General features: G+C 38.0%; 1 protein-coding gene across 1 annotated transcript in view; it reads left to right on the forward strand.

The window, feature by feature from the left end:
• ankfy1 (ankyrin repeat and FYVE domain containing 1) overlaps nt 1-16046 on the forward strand; it is a 27967-nt gene continuing 11921 nt past the window's right edge. Inside the window, exons 1-17 of the mRNA XM_042499218.2 lie at nt 1-139; nt 3401-3608; nt 4383-4501; nt 5311-5446; nt 5557-5680; nt 8252-8401; nt 8491-8656; nt 9787-9991; nt 10076-10144; nt 10231-10433; nt 10520-10617; nt 11798-11999; nt 12997-13095; nt 13281-13434; nt 14033-14201; nt 15098-15216; nt 15575-15731. Coding sequence (XP_042355152.1) covers nt 130-139; nt 3401-3608; nt 4383-4501; nt 5311-5446; nt 5557-5680; nt 8252-8401; nt 8491-8656; nt 9787-9991; nt 10076-10144; nt 10231-10433; nt 10520-10617; nt 11798-11999; nt 12997-13095; nt 13281-13434; nt 14033-14201; nt 15098-15216; nt 15575-15731 — 2388 coding nt within the window. The 5' untranslated portion in view covers nt 1-129. The remainder of the gene's footprint in view (nt 140-3400; nt 3609-4382; nt 4502-5310; nt 5447-5556; nt 5681-8251; nt 8402-8490; nt 8657-9786; nt 9992-10075; nt 10145-10230; nt 10434-10519; nt 10618-11797; nt 12000-12996; nt 13096-13280; nt 13435-14032; nt 14202-15097; nt 15217-15574; nt 15732-16046) is intronic.

A 16046-nucleotide genomic window follows, 5' to 3' on the forward strand; every position in this document is an offset into this window, starting at 1 on the left:
ACCTCAAAGTCCTGGAAATCTCCTGGAAACCCTTGAAGTGTTTGAGCCGCACCTGAACGCAGCACCGCTGTCTCCTCTCTGTGATATCGCGATAGTTGCCACCGGAGCACGGAGCTATCGCTGAGCAACATGGCGGAAGGTATGAGATTGTTTTTTTTTGCCTCTCCGGTCCACTCCCTGTTATCACCGTGTGCCCGTTAAACCGTCACACCGAATCAACCGGTGTCCTCTCCGGTTACCGAGCTCCCTGCTGTCCGCGGCAGAGGAGACACGGAGCCGTACGTCCCGTGCGTCTGTGCCGTTAGCTGTCGGTGATGCTGCTAGCCTGATTTTTTACAGCTAACGTTTCGAGTTAACGTCGAACCGACAAACCGAGAAATGTTCGCCGCGACGAGAAATCTTCAGTTTTAGTCACATTTATTTTTGGCTGCGACAGAAATTAACCCGATGTTAACTTACAGAATAAACACATAATGTTGGTATTTAGCTTTCTGCGAAATGTCACGCATCAAACTGTCCACAGTCTCGCGCTAACGTTAAAATCCACTAACGGCGTCTTTAAATGTTCGCTCACAAAGACGCATTTTAATAAAACAATTACAAATGTGGCGTTATCATGTGGTAAATGTTGGGACGCGAGGCTGCTCGGCACACAGGAGCTGTCAGCAGTAACTGTGGAAGAAGTACTCTGATCACAGTATTACTACTTTATACGAATACTAAAGTAAAATATTTTGGTTCGAGTAAAAGTACTGCATTCTGATTTTTTTACCCAAGTAAAACAACAAAAGCGTATTCTGCTCACAGGGCTCCCACAGTCATGGAAAACCTGGAAAAAAGTCATGGAGTTTTGCAATCACATTTCCCACGCCTGGGAAAGTCATTAAATTTGTACAAATCATTGAAAGTTATGGAGTTTTAAAACCGGAGTAAATTTGCTTTATTTATTTAAAAAACAAAACAAAAAAAACCCAGAATTAAGGGAATAAACAATGCAGAACAAGAAATTGCCCCAAAAATTAGCCCGAAATTATTGAAAAGTACAAAACAACAGGAAAATAAAAATCAAAAACAGTAACCTCAAATAGTGCTTAATAATAATAATAATAATTTTGTAACAGTATATTAAATATATATAATTATGATTATAACAACTGTTTTCGCAACATTTTTCTTCTTTTTTAAAAAGTTCTAAATCGACTTGTATCTTGCAATTTGCGGGACATTTCTGTCACACAGTGTTACTGCAGTCATGGAAAACCTGGAAAAATGGATGGATTTTTACAGGCACATTTTACATTTACAATAGAAATAGCAAAAAAAACAAACAAACAGGAAAACGAAAACCAAAAACAGAGACCCCAAAATCGTACTTAATGATCAGGATTCTGTAACATAATGTTATTTAATGTTTATTTTGTTTTCTTGTTTTTTACCTGTTGTGCATGTGATGTGGATCCAGGTTTCAAAGGGTTAAATCATGTTGTATTTTCTGTCCATAATATTTATGTGCCTGTGTGTTGCAGTACTTTTTTAACAAAAAAGTTTTATTATGTTTAATCAGTGCACCAAAACACAAAGCAAATTTCTTGTAGGTTGATTATATTTTGTTATTTTTCTGAACCTGCAAAGTTATCAGGTTAATGTAGGAGCAGAAAATGGTAATACTCAAGTAAAGTACAAGTACCTTAGAATAGTACTGAAGTGCCATCTGAATCTGGTTTACTGCCAAGTAGGTTTTCACATGCACTGGATTTGTTTGGGTTTATTTGTGCATAGCTTAAACACATAAAACGAAAATTAAATCAACTATAAAACAAGTTTTGCAAAAAGGAAGACAAGTATAGCATAGAGGAAAATTGCAATAAAAATATACATGTAAAGGTATTTGCAATATCTGTGAATAATTGTGCATGGCAAAGGGCAGCACCTAAAGCAGGCCTGGAAATAAGAGCATGCCTGCTGTGTGTTCCTCCTTAAGGTTAAATCTACTTAATGCATTAGTGATGGCTGCTAAATCCTGCAAAACGGAGCTGGATTTTAGTTCAGTATGACAGTTTGTGCAGCAGCTGCTGGTCCTTGTTGCTCCTCCATGCCGCCCTTCCTGTGTCGAGCTGATCAGGTGGTTTTCGGAGACGCCCCCCTTCTGTTCCTCATGACCAGCCGCCGTGCCAATAACGGTTTACGAGTGAGGACAAAGTAACGTGCCGGCTCAGCATTCCTTCTTCAGTAAAACTTAACCGTTTTAAAGGAAGGAAACGGGCCTCAGTGAACTCTGTGGATCAACGCTGAGACATCAAACTGTGTTGCAACACTGCAGAGAGTGTGTTTCGTTTAGAGGAAGAGGGAAAGGTTTGCCCAGAGACAAACACAGTTTAGATTCTGCCACAGTCCCTTTTTAAGATTTGGAAATTTGCATCCTGTGTGCTGAAAAATCTCTGTGCAACACAGGTGACAAAGAAGAGTGTCACAAGAATTAAGCCAGTCTTTTGAAGCTTATTAACGGCACAAGTCCCAGGGTTGGCACGGTCATGAAAAATCTGGAAAAGTAGTGGAATTTGCAAATAGCAATTTTTCCAGGCCTGGAAACACACATGATGTGTTCAAGGATTGTTGGAAATTTGAAAATCCAAAGATAATTTCTGTTTTTGCAGTTTCTGGCTGTGATCAATGGGGTTATTTGAAATCACCAAACACTTTGGAAGGAAAAATAAAATAATTTTAAAGAAAAAAAACATTTTTTGAAGAAGAAAACAAATCATATTGAGTTAACCAAAAAAATCCAAAATTTATTCTATGAATATGTTCAAAAATTTAAAAAAAAAAAAAATAGAAAACAAAAAAGTCTTTTCAACAAACCACAAAAATGTTTCCCTTGAAAATGGCCAAACAGCTTAAAAAATTAAGAAAAAAATCATCAAAACCTTTAAACAAAAAACATTTTTTTTCAAAAGTTGCCAAAAATGTTTGAAGAGGAAAAAAAATCATAAAAACAAATGTTTAAAATCAGCAGTAAGATAAATACAAAATACAGCCATATAAAGTTTTATGCCTTTCCACTAAGCCAAAACACAAAAACATGGGTCCATCCCCAGTGCTTAAACACATATGTGACATGCCTCCTCCTTTTAATAAATAAGAACATTCCCAAAGTTATATTTAAATATTCAGCTCTAATCCTGTTCATTAGTTTCATTTTTTGAAATAATTCATTCATTAAAAAAAAAAAAAATCACAAACACAAGCCTCTGTACTCTGCACCGCGCCGTTACTTTAAGAAAAGGTGCTTCAGAGGGTGCAGTTATAAATGTGGTCAGAGCACGTCTTCTAACCTGCTTGTCTCCCTCTGTCCTCTGTCTGGTTTTGTCCTGTTTGTCTCTTGTGTGTTGGCGTGGGACAGAGGAGGTGGCCAAGCTGCAGAAGCACCTGGCCCTGCTCAGGCAGGAGTACGTGAAGATGCAGCAGAAGCTGGCCGACACAGAGCGGCGCTGCGCCGTGCTCGCCGCTCAGACGTCCGGACAGGGCGCGTCCAGCCCTGCGGCTGCAGACACCTTCATCAGCCGCCTGCTGGACATCGTGGCCGACCTCTACCAGCAGGAACAGTACAGGTGAGCGTCAGCCGGGTCGCAGCTGTGCAGATGTTGCGATGTGTCTGCTGTGGTGCGATGAAACCTGCCTGTGCTGCTGCGGGCGACTCTTCACGTCGAAGCTAAACAACCTGTGACTGTCAATCGTGTTTGTTAACAAGCTGCACACTTCATCCGATTTTAATCACAGTCACAACTGCGGCTTCCCACAATTAACTGAACACCGTCTACACAATACTGTCACATCAAATATTCTAGGTTTACATTTGTTTTATTTTCATGTTTTTTAAAATTATTGTTTTGTTTAGCTTTTATTTAACCATTTTCCTATCATCATCATCATCATCATCATCATTATTATTAATAATATTTATTGTTATTATTACTATTAATCTGTTTTATTATATTTTTGGTTTAGCCTTTATTCCACTATTTTTATTATTATTATTCATCCGTTTTATTGTCATTTTTTCTTAATCTGTTTTATCAAGTTTGTGGTTTAGCTTTTATTAAATCATTTCATTATTATTTATTATATATTTTATTATTGTCAACATTATTTAATGACAGTCGCTTTCTGCTGTTATGAATGCTGTCAGCGTAGTGTCCGCTGTCTGCATACTTTAATATTTCACAGGAAATATTGTACAAATCATACACTGTTGGTTTCACAGGAAGTTTAAAAAATCCTACGTACTCCTTTAGCCGACTGATTCGCGTGTGAGCGTTGAATTTCAGACGCGCCTGAAGAATATTAGTGATGTTTTCTGAGACATGATTGTGTTGGTTTTGCAGCGATCTGAAAGTGAAAGTGGCGGGAGAGAGTCTCAGCGCACATAAGTTTGTGTTGGCGGCTCGCAGTGACGTCTGGAGTCTGTCCAACCTGGCGTCCACCTCTGAACTGGACCTGTCAGGTGAGACACGTCACGGTGTCCCCTCCTCACCCCGTCAGTCAGTCCACAGGCCGATGGGTAAACTGAGTATTTATTTAGGATCACGCAGTCTGTCAAAGTCCACTGTTGGATGCAGTTTGGGCTCTCTGCTCTCCACTAAAATAATCACTAAAGACTGAAATCATTTAAATATGACCAAATCATTTTTTTGTAGTTTTCACTGTTTGACCTGTTGCTGTCTGGTAACGAGGACAAACAGACTTAAAGACAGTTTCTCTCCCGGAGCCGTAACCACACTGAACTCCAGTCAGATAATTACATTTACTTATCATTTTTTACATATATGCAACAAGTGAAAAAAAACAGAAAGTAAAAGTTGAGTTTTTAAGAGGAACAGACCTAAAAAAAAAAAAATGAAATAAAAACTTGAGTAAAAATTAAAATAATAAATAAAATAATTTTAAATTTCGAATTTTGATAATTATAAATATAGTTCTCTGGACATGTTCAAAAAGTAAGAAAATAAATATATAAATCTATGAATTTCTTGAAATTAGAAAGACATTTCTTACCAAGTTGCTCATTTTCTTTGTTCCTGTATTTTTTGAAGAAATCAAAGCTGTTTGTTGAGGTCTCAAAGGTTTGATTATTTTTGAATGGCGACTGAATGCAGCACGAGAAAAGTGACGTGTCTTCAGGATTCAAAGGGTTAAAAAGTTTGATTTGTCCAGAGTGATTTTTGTGTTTGTCAGATTTACGTTACGTCACGTTAGCGCTGAGATGGATTCACGCGTGTAAATCTCTGACTTTGTGACGTGATGGATTTCCAGATTGCAAACCTGAAGTTGCCATGGCGATGTTGCGCTGGGCGTACACGGACGAGTTGGAGCTCACTGAAGATGACGCCTTCCTTATCGACTTGATGAAGCTCGCCAACCGTTTCCAGCTGCAGCTGCTCAGAGAGAGGTCAGAGGGGTCACACCGACGGACGCAGGCGACAGTTTAACTTTAACTGTCGCGTCACGTTTTTTGACACATTAACGGCCTGAAAATAAACGTGTGTCCGTGCCTCGCAGGTGTGAAAAAGGCGTCATGTCCTCGGTGAATGTCAGGAACTGCATCCGCTTCTATCAAACCGCCGAAGAGCTGAACGCCACCACGCTGATGAACTACTGCGGGGAGATCATCGCCAGTCACTGGGTGAGTTCGGACAGGACGTGACTGACAAGAAAAAAATAACATTTCGGACAAATGTGCAGCCAAAAGTGCTTCACACACCAAAACTAAAACGACACAGACAAAAATAAAAAATGAAGAATAAATAAAAAATTAACAAATACAAATTTGCATCAGTAAAACTGACAACAATGACATAATAAACTGTTAAAAATCAATGTGTAAAAATTAACAATAAAAATTTACATGAATAAATCTCCCAACAACAAGAAAATGTTAAAAATCAATACATAAAAATAAAAATGAATAAAAAAAATAGCATGAGTAAAACTGACAACAATGATACAATAAGATGTTAAAAATCAATACATTAAAAAATGAACAATAAAAAAAATTCAAGATTAAAACTAAAAACAATGTTACAATAAGATGTTAAAAATCTGTAATAAAAATAAGCAATAAATAAAACTTTGCAAGAGTAAAACTGACAGCAGCGATACATCAAGATCCATCCATCCATTTTCCTCCTCTTCTCTGGGGCCGGATCACAGGGGGCGGAGCAAAGCACGCCAGACGTCCCTCTCCACGGCAACACGCAGCAGCTCGTCCTGGGGGAGATACATAAAAATAAAAAGTAAAACTGGCAACAATGACACAATAAGATGTGAAAAAATAAAAGATAAAATAAAAACTATGCATAAAAATAATGATAAACCAATAATTAAAACCTGGACAACTGAGGCGAAAACATTACTTAGATTTAAAACCGGATTATTATTCCAAAGAGAGTTTGGGGATGTTTGTCTGCGTTGTGGTTCGATACTGAGCTCTGGACAGTTCGGTCTGGAACACGTGACCTGTGTGAGCGTCATACATGTCGGAGAGATTTGTGTTTTTCAGTCATGCTGAAAAAAGCCGTCGGCTCTGAAAATGATGCAAACACGTTAGTTTGCTCTCTGATGTCACCTCTCGGGATCATGTGATCGTCTGCTGGTTTCATCAAGTCTGACTGGGTTCTGCACCTGCGCAGAAACAGCACAGATTTAAGGAACTTTCCTCATCGTGGTTTGAATCTGCCAAACGTTCAGGAGTGTTTCTCTTCTGGATCACCTTTAATCTGCAGTGTTTCTGTGGGTTAATCTCCTCGCGCTCGCTGTTTCTGGCAGATTAATGTCGTGTTGTCTCGTCAGCGTGAGGCTTCATTTACGATGCAATAAAGAGCGGCCGGAGCTCGGCAGGTTTCAAGGTTGCCTTTATGAGCTCGATGTAGAAAACGGATGTTAACTGTCAGCAGCTTCTGACGCCCGAAACTCTCATAACTGCAGACTTCACCAAAGCAAAGAACTCTGCAGCATCAGAGCCTCTTAACAGTATTTTTACCATTATATCCTTTTTTATAACATTATTTAAGCAGTATTGTATTTATATAAACACATACACACGGGACTCGCACGGATATGACCAGCATTGTGTCCACGCCACGTTCCTCCCCAACTCCCTTGTCGACTTCCACACGAAAAAAAGTTTTCATTTTAAAATTGCTGCATTTACGCAAAATATCCACACAACTTAGTTTGAAAACTGCGAGGCTGCGTTTAAGTCTGCACCAGGAAAACTGAGACTTTTGTAGACGTTTGCTCCCCTGATTGGCTCAAATAGTCACAAATAAAACTCTGGTCTCATTTTTTCCCGTCTCTGTAAATACGGAGATGCCTGTTTTCTTTCTTTTTTTTAACAAAAATGTATATGGGCAGATGTGGCCTCAGAGGGAAAGAAAGGTAAAAATGATAATTATCATCATTATTATCGTTGAATCACCGAAACAGTAACCTTTAGGGGGGAGGAGGGAAAAAATTAAATGCATTAAACAAATGAAAAAAATTCAAAGAAATGACTAAATTTATTAAATGCATGAATAAATTTAACTCTGACTGCAAATCATGTTTAAAGTGGTGTTAACGAGGGCTGCATAATTTATCGAATATTGATCACAATCAAAATTTGGCTTCTCACAATTAAATGGACACAATCTAGACAATACTGTTGAATTAACTTTTATAGGTTTTTAAAAACAAATGATTTTCATATTTTTTTAATATTGTTTTTTTCCTTTATTTTTTATTTTTTAAATTTTGTTATTATTTTTATTTTTTATTTATTTTATTTGGGTTTTTTTCTGTTTCACTTTTACTTAACTACTATTACTACTTTTATTATTATTAATATTATTATTATTTTCTTTTTTATATTAGGTAATTACCAAAAAATAATATTTAGTAGAGAGGAGATAGAAGTAAAGGAATACATTAAATTAACTGAAAATAAATAAATAGTATTAAATCAATAAATTACATGCATAAGTAAATGCAATTTAGATATAGAAGTAAATGTTTAAAAGAAATAAAAGGATTCAGTGCTTAAACATTCAAATTCATTTGTAATAAACATAAATCACCAGACAGAGCGTCACTTCCTTTTCATATTGGATAAATGGAGACAAGATGTAAATCTTATTTTTAGGATCCTGTCCTCAGAGAACGGGTGAGTCGGTTTTTTCAGATTTGACTCATTTGTTGTGTTTTTTTGTTTTTTCAGGACGATCTGAGGAAAGAAGATTTCAGCACCATGAGCGCTCAGCTGCTCTACAAGATGATCAAGTCAAAAACAGAGTATCCGCTCCACAAAGCCATCAAGGTGGAGCGGGAAGACGTCGTCTTTCTCTATCTCATCGAGATGGACTCGCAGGTCAGATTTAACCCTTCGTGAACCGTTGCCGGTCACAGTGAAGTTAACGCGGTGGACTCGAGGTTAACCAGTTCCTCTCCTGTTTTCAGCTGCCCGGGAAGCTGAATGAACTGGACAATAACGGGGACCTGGCGCTGGACCTGGCGCTGGCTCGTAAACTGGAAAGCATCGCCACCACGCTGGTGAACAGCAAAGCGGACGTGGACATGGTGGACCAGAGCGGCTGGAGCCTCCTGCACAAAGCCATCCAGAGAGGTCTGTGGGACACATCACTATTATTATTATTATTATTATTATTATTATTATTATTATTATTATTATTATTATTATTATTATTATTATTACTATTACTATTATTACTGCATTTTTAGACACTCAGTCTTCTTCATGGCTTCCAAAATCAACTTCCCTCTGAGCTGCAAAGGCGCTCAGTTTAAAATAATTTTAAGGCTTTACTTAAAATGTTAAAAAAAGGAGTTCTAGATATTATTTATGTTTCTTTTTTAACTCAATGTGTGTTTTAAAATTCTATTTTTGATCTCTTATTTTATTATCATTAATAATTTATTTGTTCCCTCCTGTTGATGTAATTTATCTCTATTTAGGCTTTTAATCTATTTTATCAATCTTTTTTTGTCCAGCTTTTATTTAATTATATTTTATTATCATATTTTTATAATCATTAAATGTATTTTATTGTCACAATTTTTTTACTCTTTGCCCCATATTTTTAAGAAATCTATCTAAGTAGTCTTTTCTCTTGCTTTTATTTTACTGTTATTATTATTATTAATATTGGTAGTAGTAAAGCCTTAAAATCTGTTTTGTGCTCATTTCTTTCTTGTTTTGCATCTTAAATGTATTTTTTCTAGCTCTTAGTCAAACATTTATTTAGTTACTTTACTATTGTTATTATTATTGTAATTATTACAATTATTAATATTTTTATCATTATTATTATTAGTAGTAATAATAGTAATAATAACAATAAAGCCTTTAAACCTATTTTATTGTCATTATTTTTTTGCGATTTTATCTTTTTAATTAATTTTATTTCGTTGTTTAAACTAGTTTTTATTTCACTCTGTTTTACTTCCGTAACATACCATAACACTTAATTAGTGTTATTATAGTTTTTAAAACCTTTTTATTACATTTTCAGCATTATTATTTTCTGGCCTGCATCAGTCTCAAATTGTTAAATCGTCTTTTTTGTGTTTTTTTTTTATTTTATTTTTTATTTGCCTGTCAGTCGAAATTCAGCTGCATGGAAGCTTTTATTCAAAATAAAGTTTGATTGATTGTACAAACCTGGTTACATTATGAACAATATTTTTTTAAAGTTAACATGTGAAAGCATTAATTCTTTCCTCCTCCTCTCGCAGGTGATGAGTTTGCCTCCGTCTTCCTGATTCGTCACTCGGCTCAGGTGAACGCCGCCACAGTGGGGGCGGTGGAAACCCCGCTTCACCTGGTCTGTTCCTTCAGCCCCAAGAAACACTCTGCGGACGTGATGAGCGGCATGGCGCGCATCGCAGAGGCTCTGCTGAAGACCGGAGCCAACCCCAACATGCAGAACAGCAAGGGCAGGTAGGCAGACCGCCGGCCGCGATTCGGTTTTATCGGACCGCAAAGTGTGACGGTGCTTGAGACCTCGTCTTGTGTCATTTTCAGAACTCCGCTGCATGAAGCCGTGGCGTCGGGGAACGAGCCCGTGTTCAACCAGCTGCTGCAGTGCAAACAGTGAGTCACGATCTGCCCTCAGAGGATTCAGTGAGTTTGTTTCGTCACGACAGCTCATCCTGCGTCTAATCTGTCCGTCCCGTCAGGCTCGACCTGGAGCTCAAGGACCACGAGGGCAGCACGGCTCTGTGGCTCGCCCTGCAGTACATCACCGTGTCTTCAGACCCCTCGGTGAACCCGTTTGAGGACGACGCTCCGGTCGTAAACGGCACCTCGTTTGACGAGAACAGTTTTGCAGCCCAGCTCATCCAGAGAGGAAGCAACCCTGACGCGCCTGACACGAGCACAGGTGCCGATTAATGACCTCGCTTTATTTTAATTAAGCCCTCAAACACATTTTCATCCTCATTTCTTTCTGTTTTATCCTTTTTGTAGAAAACTGCCTGATGCAGAGAGCAGCTCGGGCCGGCAATGAGGCAGCAGCACTTTTCCTCGCCACTCACGGAGCAAAGGTCAACCACGTCAACAAATGGGTGCGTATCAACATTCGGACCTTGTGTGCACGTCATATGTCCTTTAAACCGTCCAAAAAAATTCAAATATTTTAGCTCTTAGTTCATATAATGCATGTCAGGTCTGGCACGGTGGAGGACAGAAGCTGTCAAACATAAAGATAAATACATTATAAGTTAATTTAATTTAGTGAGATTAATTTGGCTCAGAAAATAAATGTCTGCGCACTGTCAGACATTTCTGCGCTGGAGCCGGCTGTCAGACATGTAATATCATAAAGAAAATATTATGTTATTATCACAATTTTAATTCAGCTTACATTTAAGCCATTATTTCCCTGATCATGATCTTTTTATTTTATCCTGAATTGTGCAGTAATGAGAAAAGTCTGTTTAAATGTGAGAGCTGTTAATTTATCATCAATAATCGGTCTGACAATCTACGATGATAATTGTGTTTTCACCTTGAAGATGGTTTACAGAACGGTATTCAACTGATTATTATTATTCATCAAACTTTCCAGCATTATATAAAAATGAAAAGCTCCACCTTAAACAAACTTCAGGTAAATTTCAGCACATTGTGCTGATAATAGGCCAACCTCTCCTGACTGTAGGACTCTGACTTCAGCTTCTGTCAAACTTCTGTGCTGTTAATCATTTTACTCAGGAATTAAAAACTTTTGAGTCGGCCTACTTCTCCTATAGCTGCAACAGCCTGCCGACATTCACAGTTAGAGAAAGGCTGAAAATAAGCTCATGTGCTTGTGGCCCCGGGCCCCCAAAACATTACATCTGCCCCTGGTAATAATAATTAGAGCTCAGCGAAGCGTTGGATGAGACACGGAGCGATGCGTCCTGCTGTTTCTAAATAATTCATCCAAAGTCTGATTAAAGCTGAAACTAACACAAAGTCGTCTGTAGAGTCTAAAGAAGTCACTTTCACCTCTGCAGATGTGTCTGTTTCAAAGCTGTGGCTGTCAAACACTATCATTGGCTGTTCGTGTTGTCTGTCAAAACGTGTCTCGAATGTGTTCTATCTGTCGACTACGTCTCATAATTCAATCGAGGAAAAGTTATTTCGTTATTGATATCGTTATCGTTTTATCGCCCAGCCCTACTGCAGGTCCTAAAAAGTAACCTGATAACCAAAATCATGACAAATACTAAAGATAAAATGAATTCTTTGACCTCGTTTCAGGGTGAGAGCCCGCTGCACACGGCGTGTCGCTGTGGCCTGGCGAGCCTGACGGCAGAGCTGCTGCAGCAGGGCGCCAACCCCAACCTGCAGACCCAGAAGGCTCTGCCTGACGAGAGCGTCAGCGTGGCTCTGCAGACGCCCCTCCACATGGCCATCGCTCACAACCACCCAGACGTGGTCTCTGTCATCCTGGAGCAGAAAGGTCAGCGTTTTTACATCTGCATGCATTTGACTAAACGTGGTGTGGGCAATTAGAGGCGTGCCATTTCATTTCGTTCACCATAAAACCAGCATAATTTTTAACCCTCTAAAACCTTTTAGGACAGTACTTTTCTTTACTTTTATAGTATTTAAAACCTTGAACCCTGAGCGAATTTCTGCATTTTTTCTAGAAACATGGGGAAAAAGGGCATGAGCAACTTGGCAAGAAATGTTCCTCAAATTGATATAAATGAGTAAAAATTTGTTTAATTTACATATTTTTATTTATTTAGTTGTGATAATTTTTTATTTTCAGGTAATTTTGTATTTTACGAATTTCTCGCTAACTTTTAGGTCATTTCTTGTTTTGTTGCTCAGTGCCCTCTTTTCATGTTTTTGAAAGAAATTTAGTTAATTTGCTCAGGATTCAAAAGGTTAATACGCTAAAAAGAATTCATATAATGATGAAACTGTTAACAGCTAAGAAATGTAATTTTTGGTTGATTTTGTTTTGTTTGATCAATGATTATATACATTATCTGAGCTGCACTCTGAGTTACTATTGTTATTTATAAACTAAAGAAATTTAACTTTAACTTTTCATTTTAACTGAAAGTTTGAGAAAAACATGGTGACATTTATAACGATAACAATTTTTTGTTACAACTGCATGTTCTCGAAATTAACAATAAAGTAGTCTTCATTTTCCTGACTGTTTTTAACTTGTGTTAATTGACTCATTATTGTAATATATTGCTTTACAATACAATATTATTTTTAAAAAAAATTATTTTATGTTTTTTTACTTGCAATGATTAATGTCATACATTTCTATTTTTTAAAAAAAATGTTTTTATGATGTACTCAGGTCTTTCTTGAAAATAAGATCTCAATGGGACTTACCTGATTAAATAAAGGTTTAAAATAATCTTATGCCTAAGCTTGGCTCCACATGAAATGCCTCCTCTTCATCTCCCTCTTGATTTGCTGTTTTGCAGCTAACGCACTTCATGCCACCAACAACTTCCAGATCATTCCAGACTTCAGTCTCAAGGACTCTGTGGACCAGACGGTGCTGGGCTTGGCCCTGTGGACAGGTACGCCGAGGCTGCGTCTTCACACTGATCTGTGCACGGTGACCTCTGTGTGTGTGTGTGTGTGTGTGTGTGTGTGTGTGTGTGTGTGTGTGTGTGTGTGTGTGTGTGTGTGTGTGTGTGTGTGTGTGTGTGTGTGTGTGTGTGTGTGTGTGAGATGTGTAATGTGTCCCACGTGTCCCCGTCAGGCATGCACACCATCGCAGCTCAGCTGCTGGGCTCAGGAGCTTCTATCAACGACACCATGTCCACGGGACAGACGCTGCTGCACATGGCCATCCAGAGACAGGACAGCAAGAGCGCCCTCTTCCTCCTCGAGCACCAGGCGGACATCAACGTTCGGTAACGCCGCCGTTATACCACAATTATAAAGCACTTGATCACTTATGAAGTGCTTGAATTATTGTTTTGAGTTATTTTATTTTATTTTAGTTTTCCATCAGTAGAGATGAAAATGAGAGAGGAAGTTAGGACGTCACTGCTCTTTATTGTCAACTAACGTGACTTATCTCTTGAATGCCATTTGGATTATATTAAATAAATAAATGCATAAATGTGTAAATAAATAAATGCATAAATGTGTAAATAAATAAATGCATAAATGTGTAAATAAATAAGTAATAGATAAATAAAGATGTCTGAAATAACTAAGTATGGCCATAAATGAAAAAATAAATAAATAAAAAATAATGCAATAAAAACTTTGTATAAATAGAATAAGTATAAGTGCTTAAGTTAATCGATTTTTTAAAAGTACTTATAAATTATAAATCATCTGCCACATATTAGTTTGGAGAAAATAATGAGTTTAAGATGGTGTGGCAGATATTGAAACCGTTATCAGAGAAAAATAATTCAGTATCGATTTCCAGAAAATAATTTTTCAGGAGAGATTTTAGGTGATATTTTCTGTGTCTGATGTCTCTGTCTCCATCACCAGGACCCAGGAGGGACAAACAGCTCTGCAGCTGGCCATCAGTAACCAGCTGCCGCTGGTGGTGGACGCCATCTGCACGAGAGGAGCCGACATGTCCGTGGTGGACGACAAAGGGGACCCTCCTCTGTGGCTGGCTCTGGAGAACGGCCTGGAAGACATCGCGTCCACGCTGGTGAGACAGATGCAGCCAGTTTAGAGACGATAGTTCCCGCTCACTTCCTGTCTGCTGAGTAACTAAAACCCAGACCACTTTTTTCAGTTGAAAAGCAAAATAAGTGGGTATGAAGCAGAGTTGTTGTTTAATTCAGGTTCAACTCTTCACATTTTAGTGCGAAGTATTGAAATTCTGCATGTTGTTGTTGTGAGTGATGAAGTAATGAGTCTTAATACACACAAATTCATGAGCATTTTTGCTCTCTGGGTTTTTTGAATTTTTTTTTTTTTGGTAAAAAGCCACAGACTCAAGATGTTTAGAGGTTTTGTTCTGCAACATGAAATACGTCTGTATAAACCCAGTTTTTGAACTCTTTAAGGTTTTCCGCGTCTTAAAAAAGGCAGTTGCTTAAAAGTGGCTAAATCAGACTATAGTGTTTCATCCATCCATTCATTTATTTATTTTAATCTTTGAGAAAACTTATTTTTATTTAAAAAAAACCAAACGAAACATAATGAGCAACTTGGAAAAAAATGTCTACAAACTGCTAAAAAAATAGTAAAAGGTGACAAAAATAAGCTGTGCTGTATTATTGGATATTACCAAAAAATAACAGAAAAATGTCCAGAAAACTACATTTATACAGTAATTCTCTTAATTATATATTTAAATTATGTTACAAGAAAAAGAAAAAAAGGCACTTTTTTGGGGTTTTTTTTTTTTTTTTTTTTTTTGGTATTTTACTTTTCGTTTCTCATTTCCAGCAATTTTCTTGTAGCTTTTTACTAATTTTTTGCAAATGTTTGGGCTATTTCTTGTAAATTTAACTGTAGCTCCCCTAAACAGTGCATGGAGACATACTCAGTGGAGCGAAGTTTGCAGCCGCCGTTTTGACTCTCGTTTGTCCCGCGTAGGTGCGTCACGGCTGCGACGCGACGTGTTGGAGCTCGGGGCCGTCCGGCTGCCAGCAGACCCTCCTGCACAGAGCTGTGGATGAGAATAACGAGGTCTCTGCCTGCTTCCTCATCCGCAGGTACGTTAACCCTCTCACCACCAGCGTTTTGGGGAGCCCTGATCCCAGCTGTGAATGTTGTGCCAAAAATCCTAATCACAATTATTTTGGTCAATTTTGAAATCACGATTATTCACCACGGTTACTCATTGACTTTGTAAACATGCTGCATTTATATATGCATCATAATTTCCCTTCATACTTTTCACATTGAGTTTCTTTTTAAGTCCTTAATTTAATTCCTAGCCGACGTCTTGCCTCCTCTGTGTGTTTGTGTGTGTGTGTGTGTGTGTGTGTGTGTGTGTGTGTGTGTGTGTGTGTGTGTGTGTGTGTGTGTGTGTGTGTGTGTGTGTGTGTGTGTGTGTGTGTGTGTGTGTAGTGGTTGTGACGTGAACAGCAGCAGACGGCCGGGCCCAAACGGAGAAGGAGACGAAGAAGCCCGAGATGGACAGTCGCCCCTCCACCTGGCGGGCAGCTGGGGTCTGGAGGAGGTGGTGCAGTGCCTTCTAGAGTTTGGAGCGAATGTTAATGCGCAGGTCAGTCCTGAGGGGGGGCGACTTTAGTGTTATAGGACTTATGTGCTTTTTCATTGCGGCTGCAGTTAACATTAAATAACAGATCTCTCAGTGAGCTGTAAACCTGACGCTGTACACTTTGATTTTATTTTATTTTTGTCTTGATTTTCTGATTTTTTTTTTTCTTTTTCCCGATTTTATTTTATTTTTCTGATTTTATTTTCTTATTTCTTTTTACTTATTCATGTTTCATGATTCATCTATCTATTTTTTTTTATTTTTCCTGGTTTTCTTTTTTTTGATTGATTTTTCTTTTCTTTTTCCAGATTTTTTTGT

The sequence above is a fragment of the Plectropomus leopardus genome, chromosome 15 (genome assembly GCF_026936395.1).
Source record: "Plectropomus leopardus strain MGB_pleo_1.0 chromosome 15, ASM2693639v1, whole genome shotgun sequence".
Classification (NCBI taxonomy): domain Eukaryota; kingdom Metazoa; phylum Chordata; class Actinopteri; order Perciformes; family Serranidae; genus Plectropomus; species Plectropomus leopardus.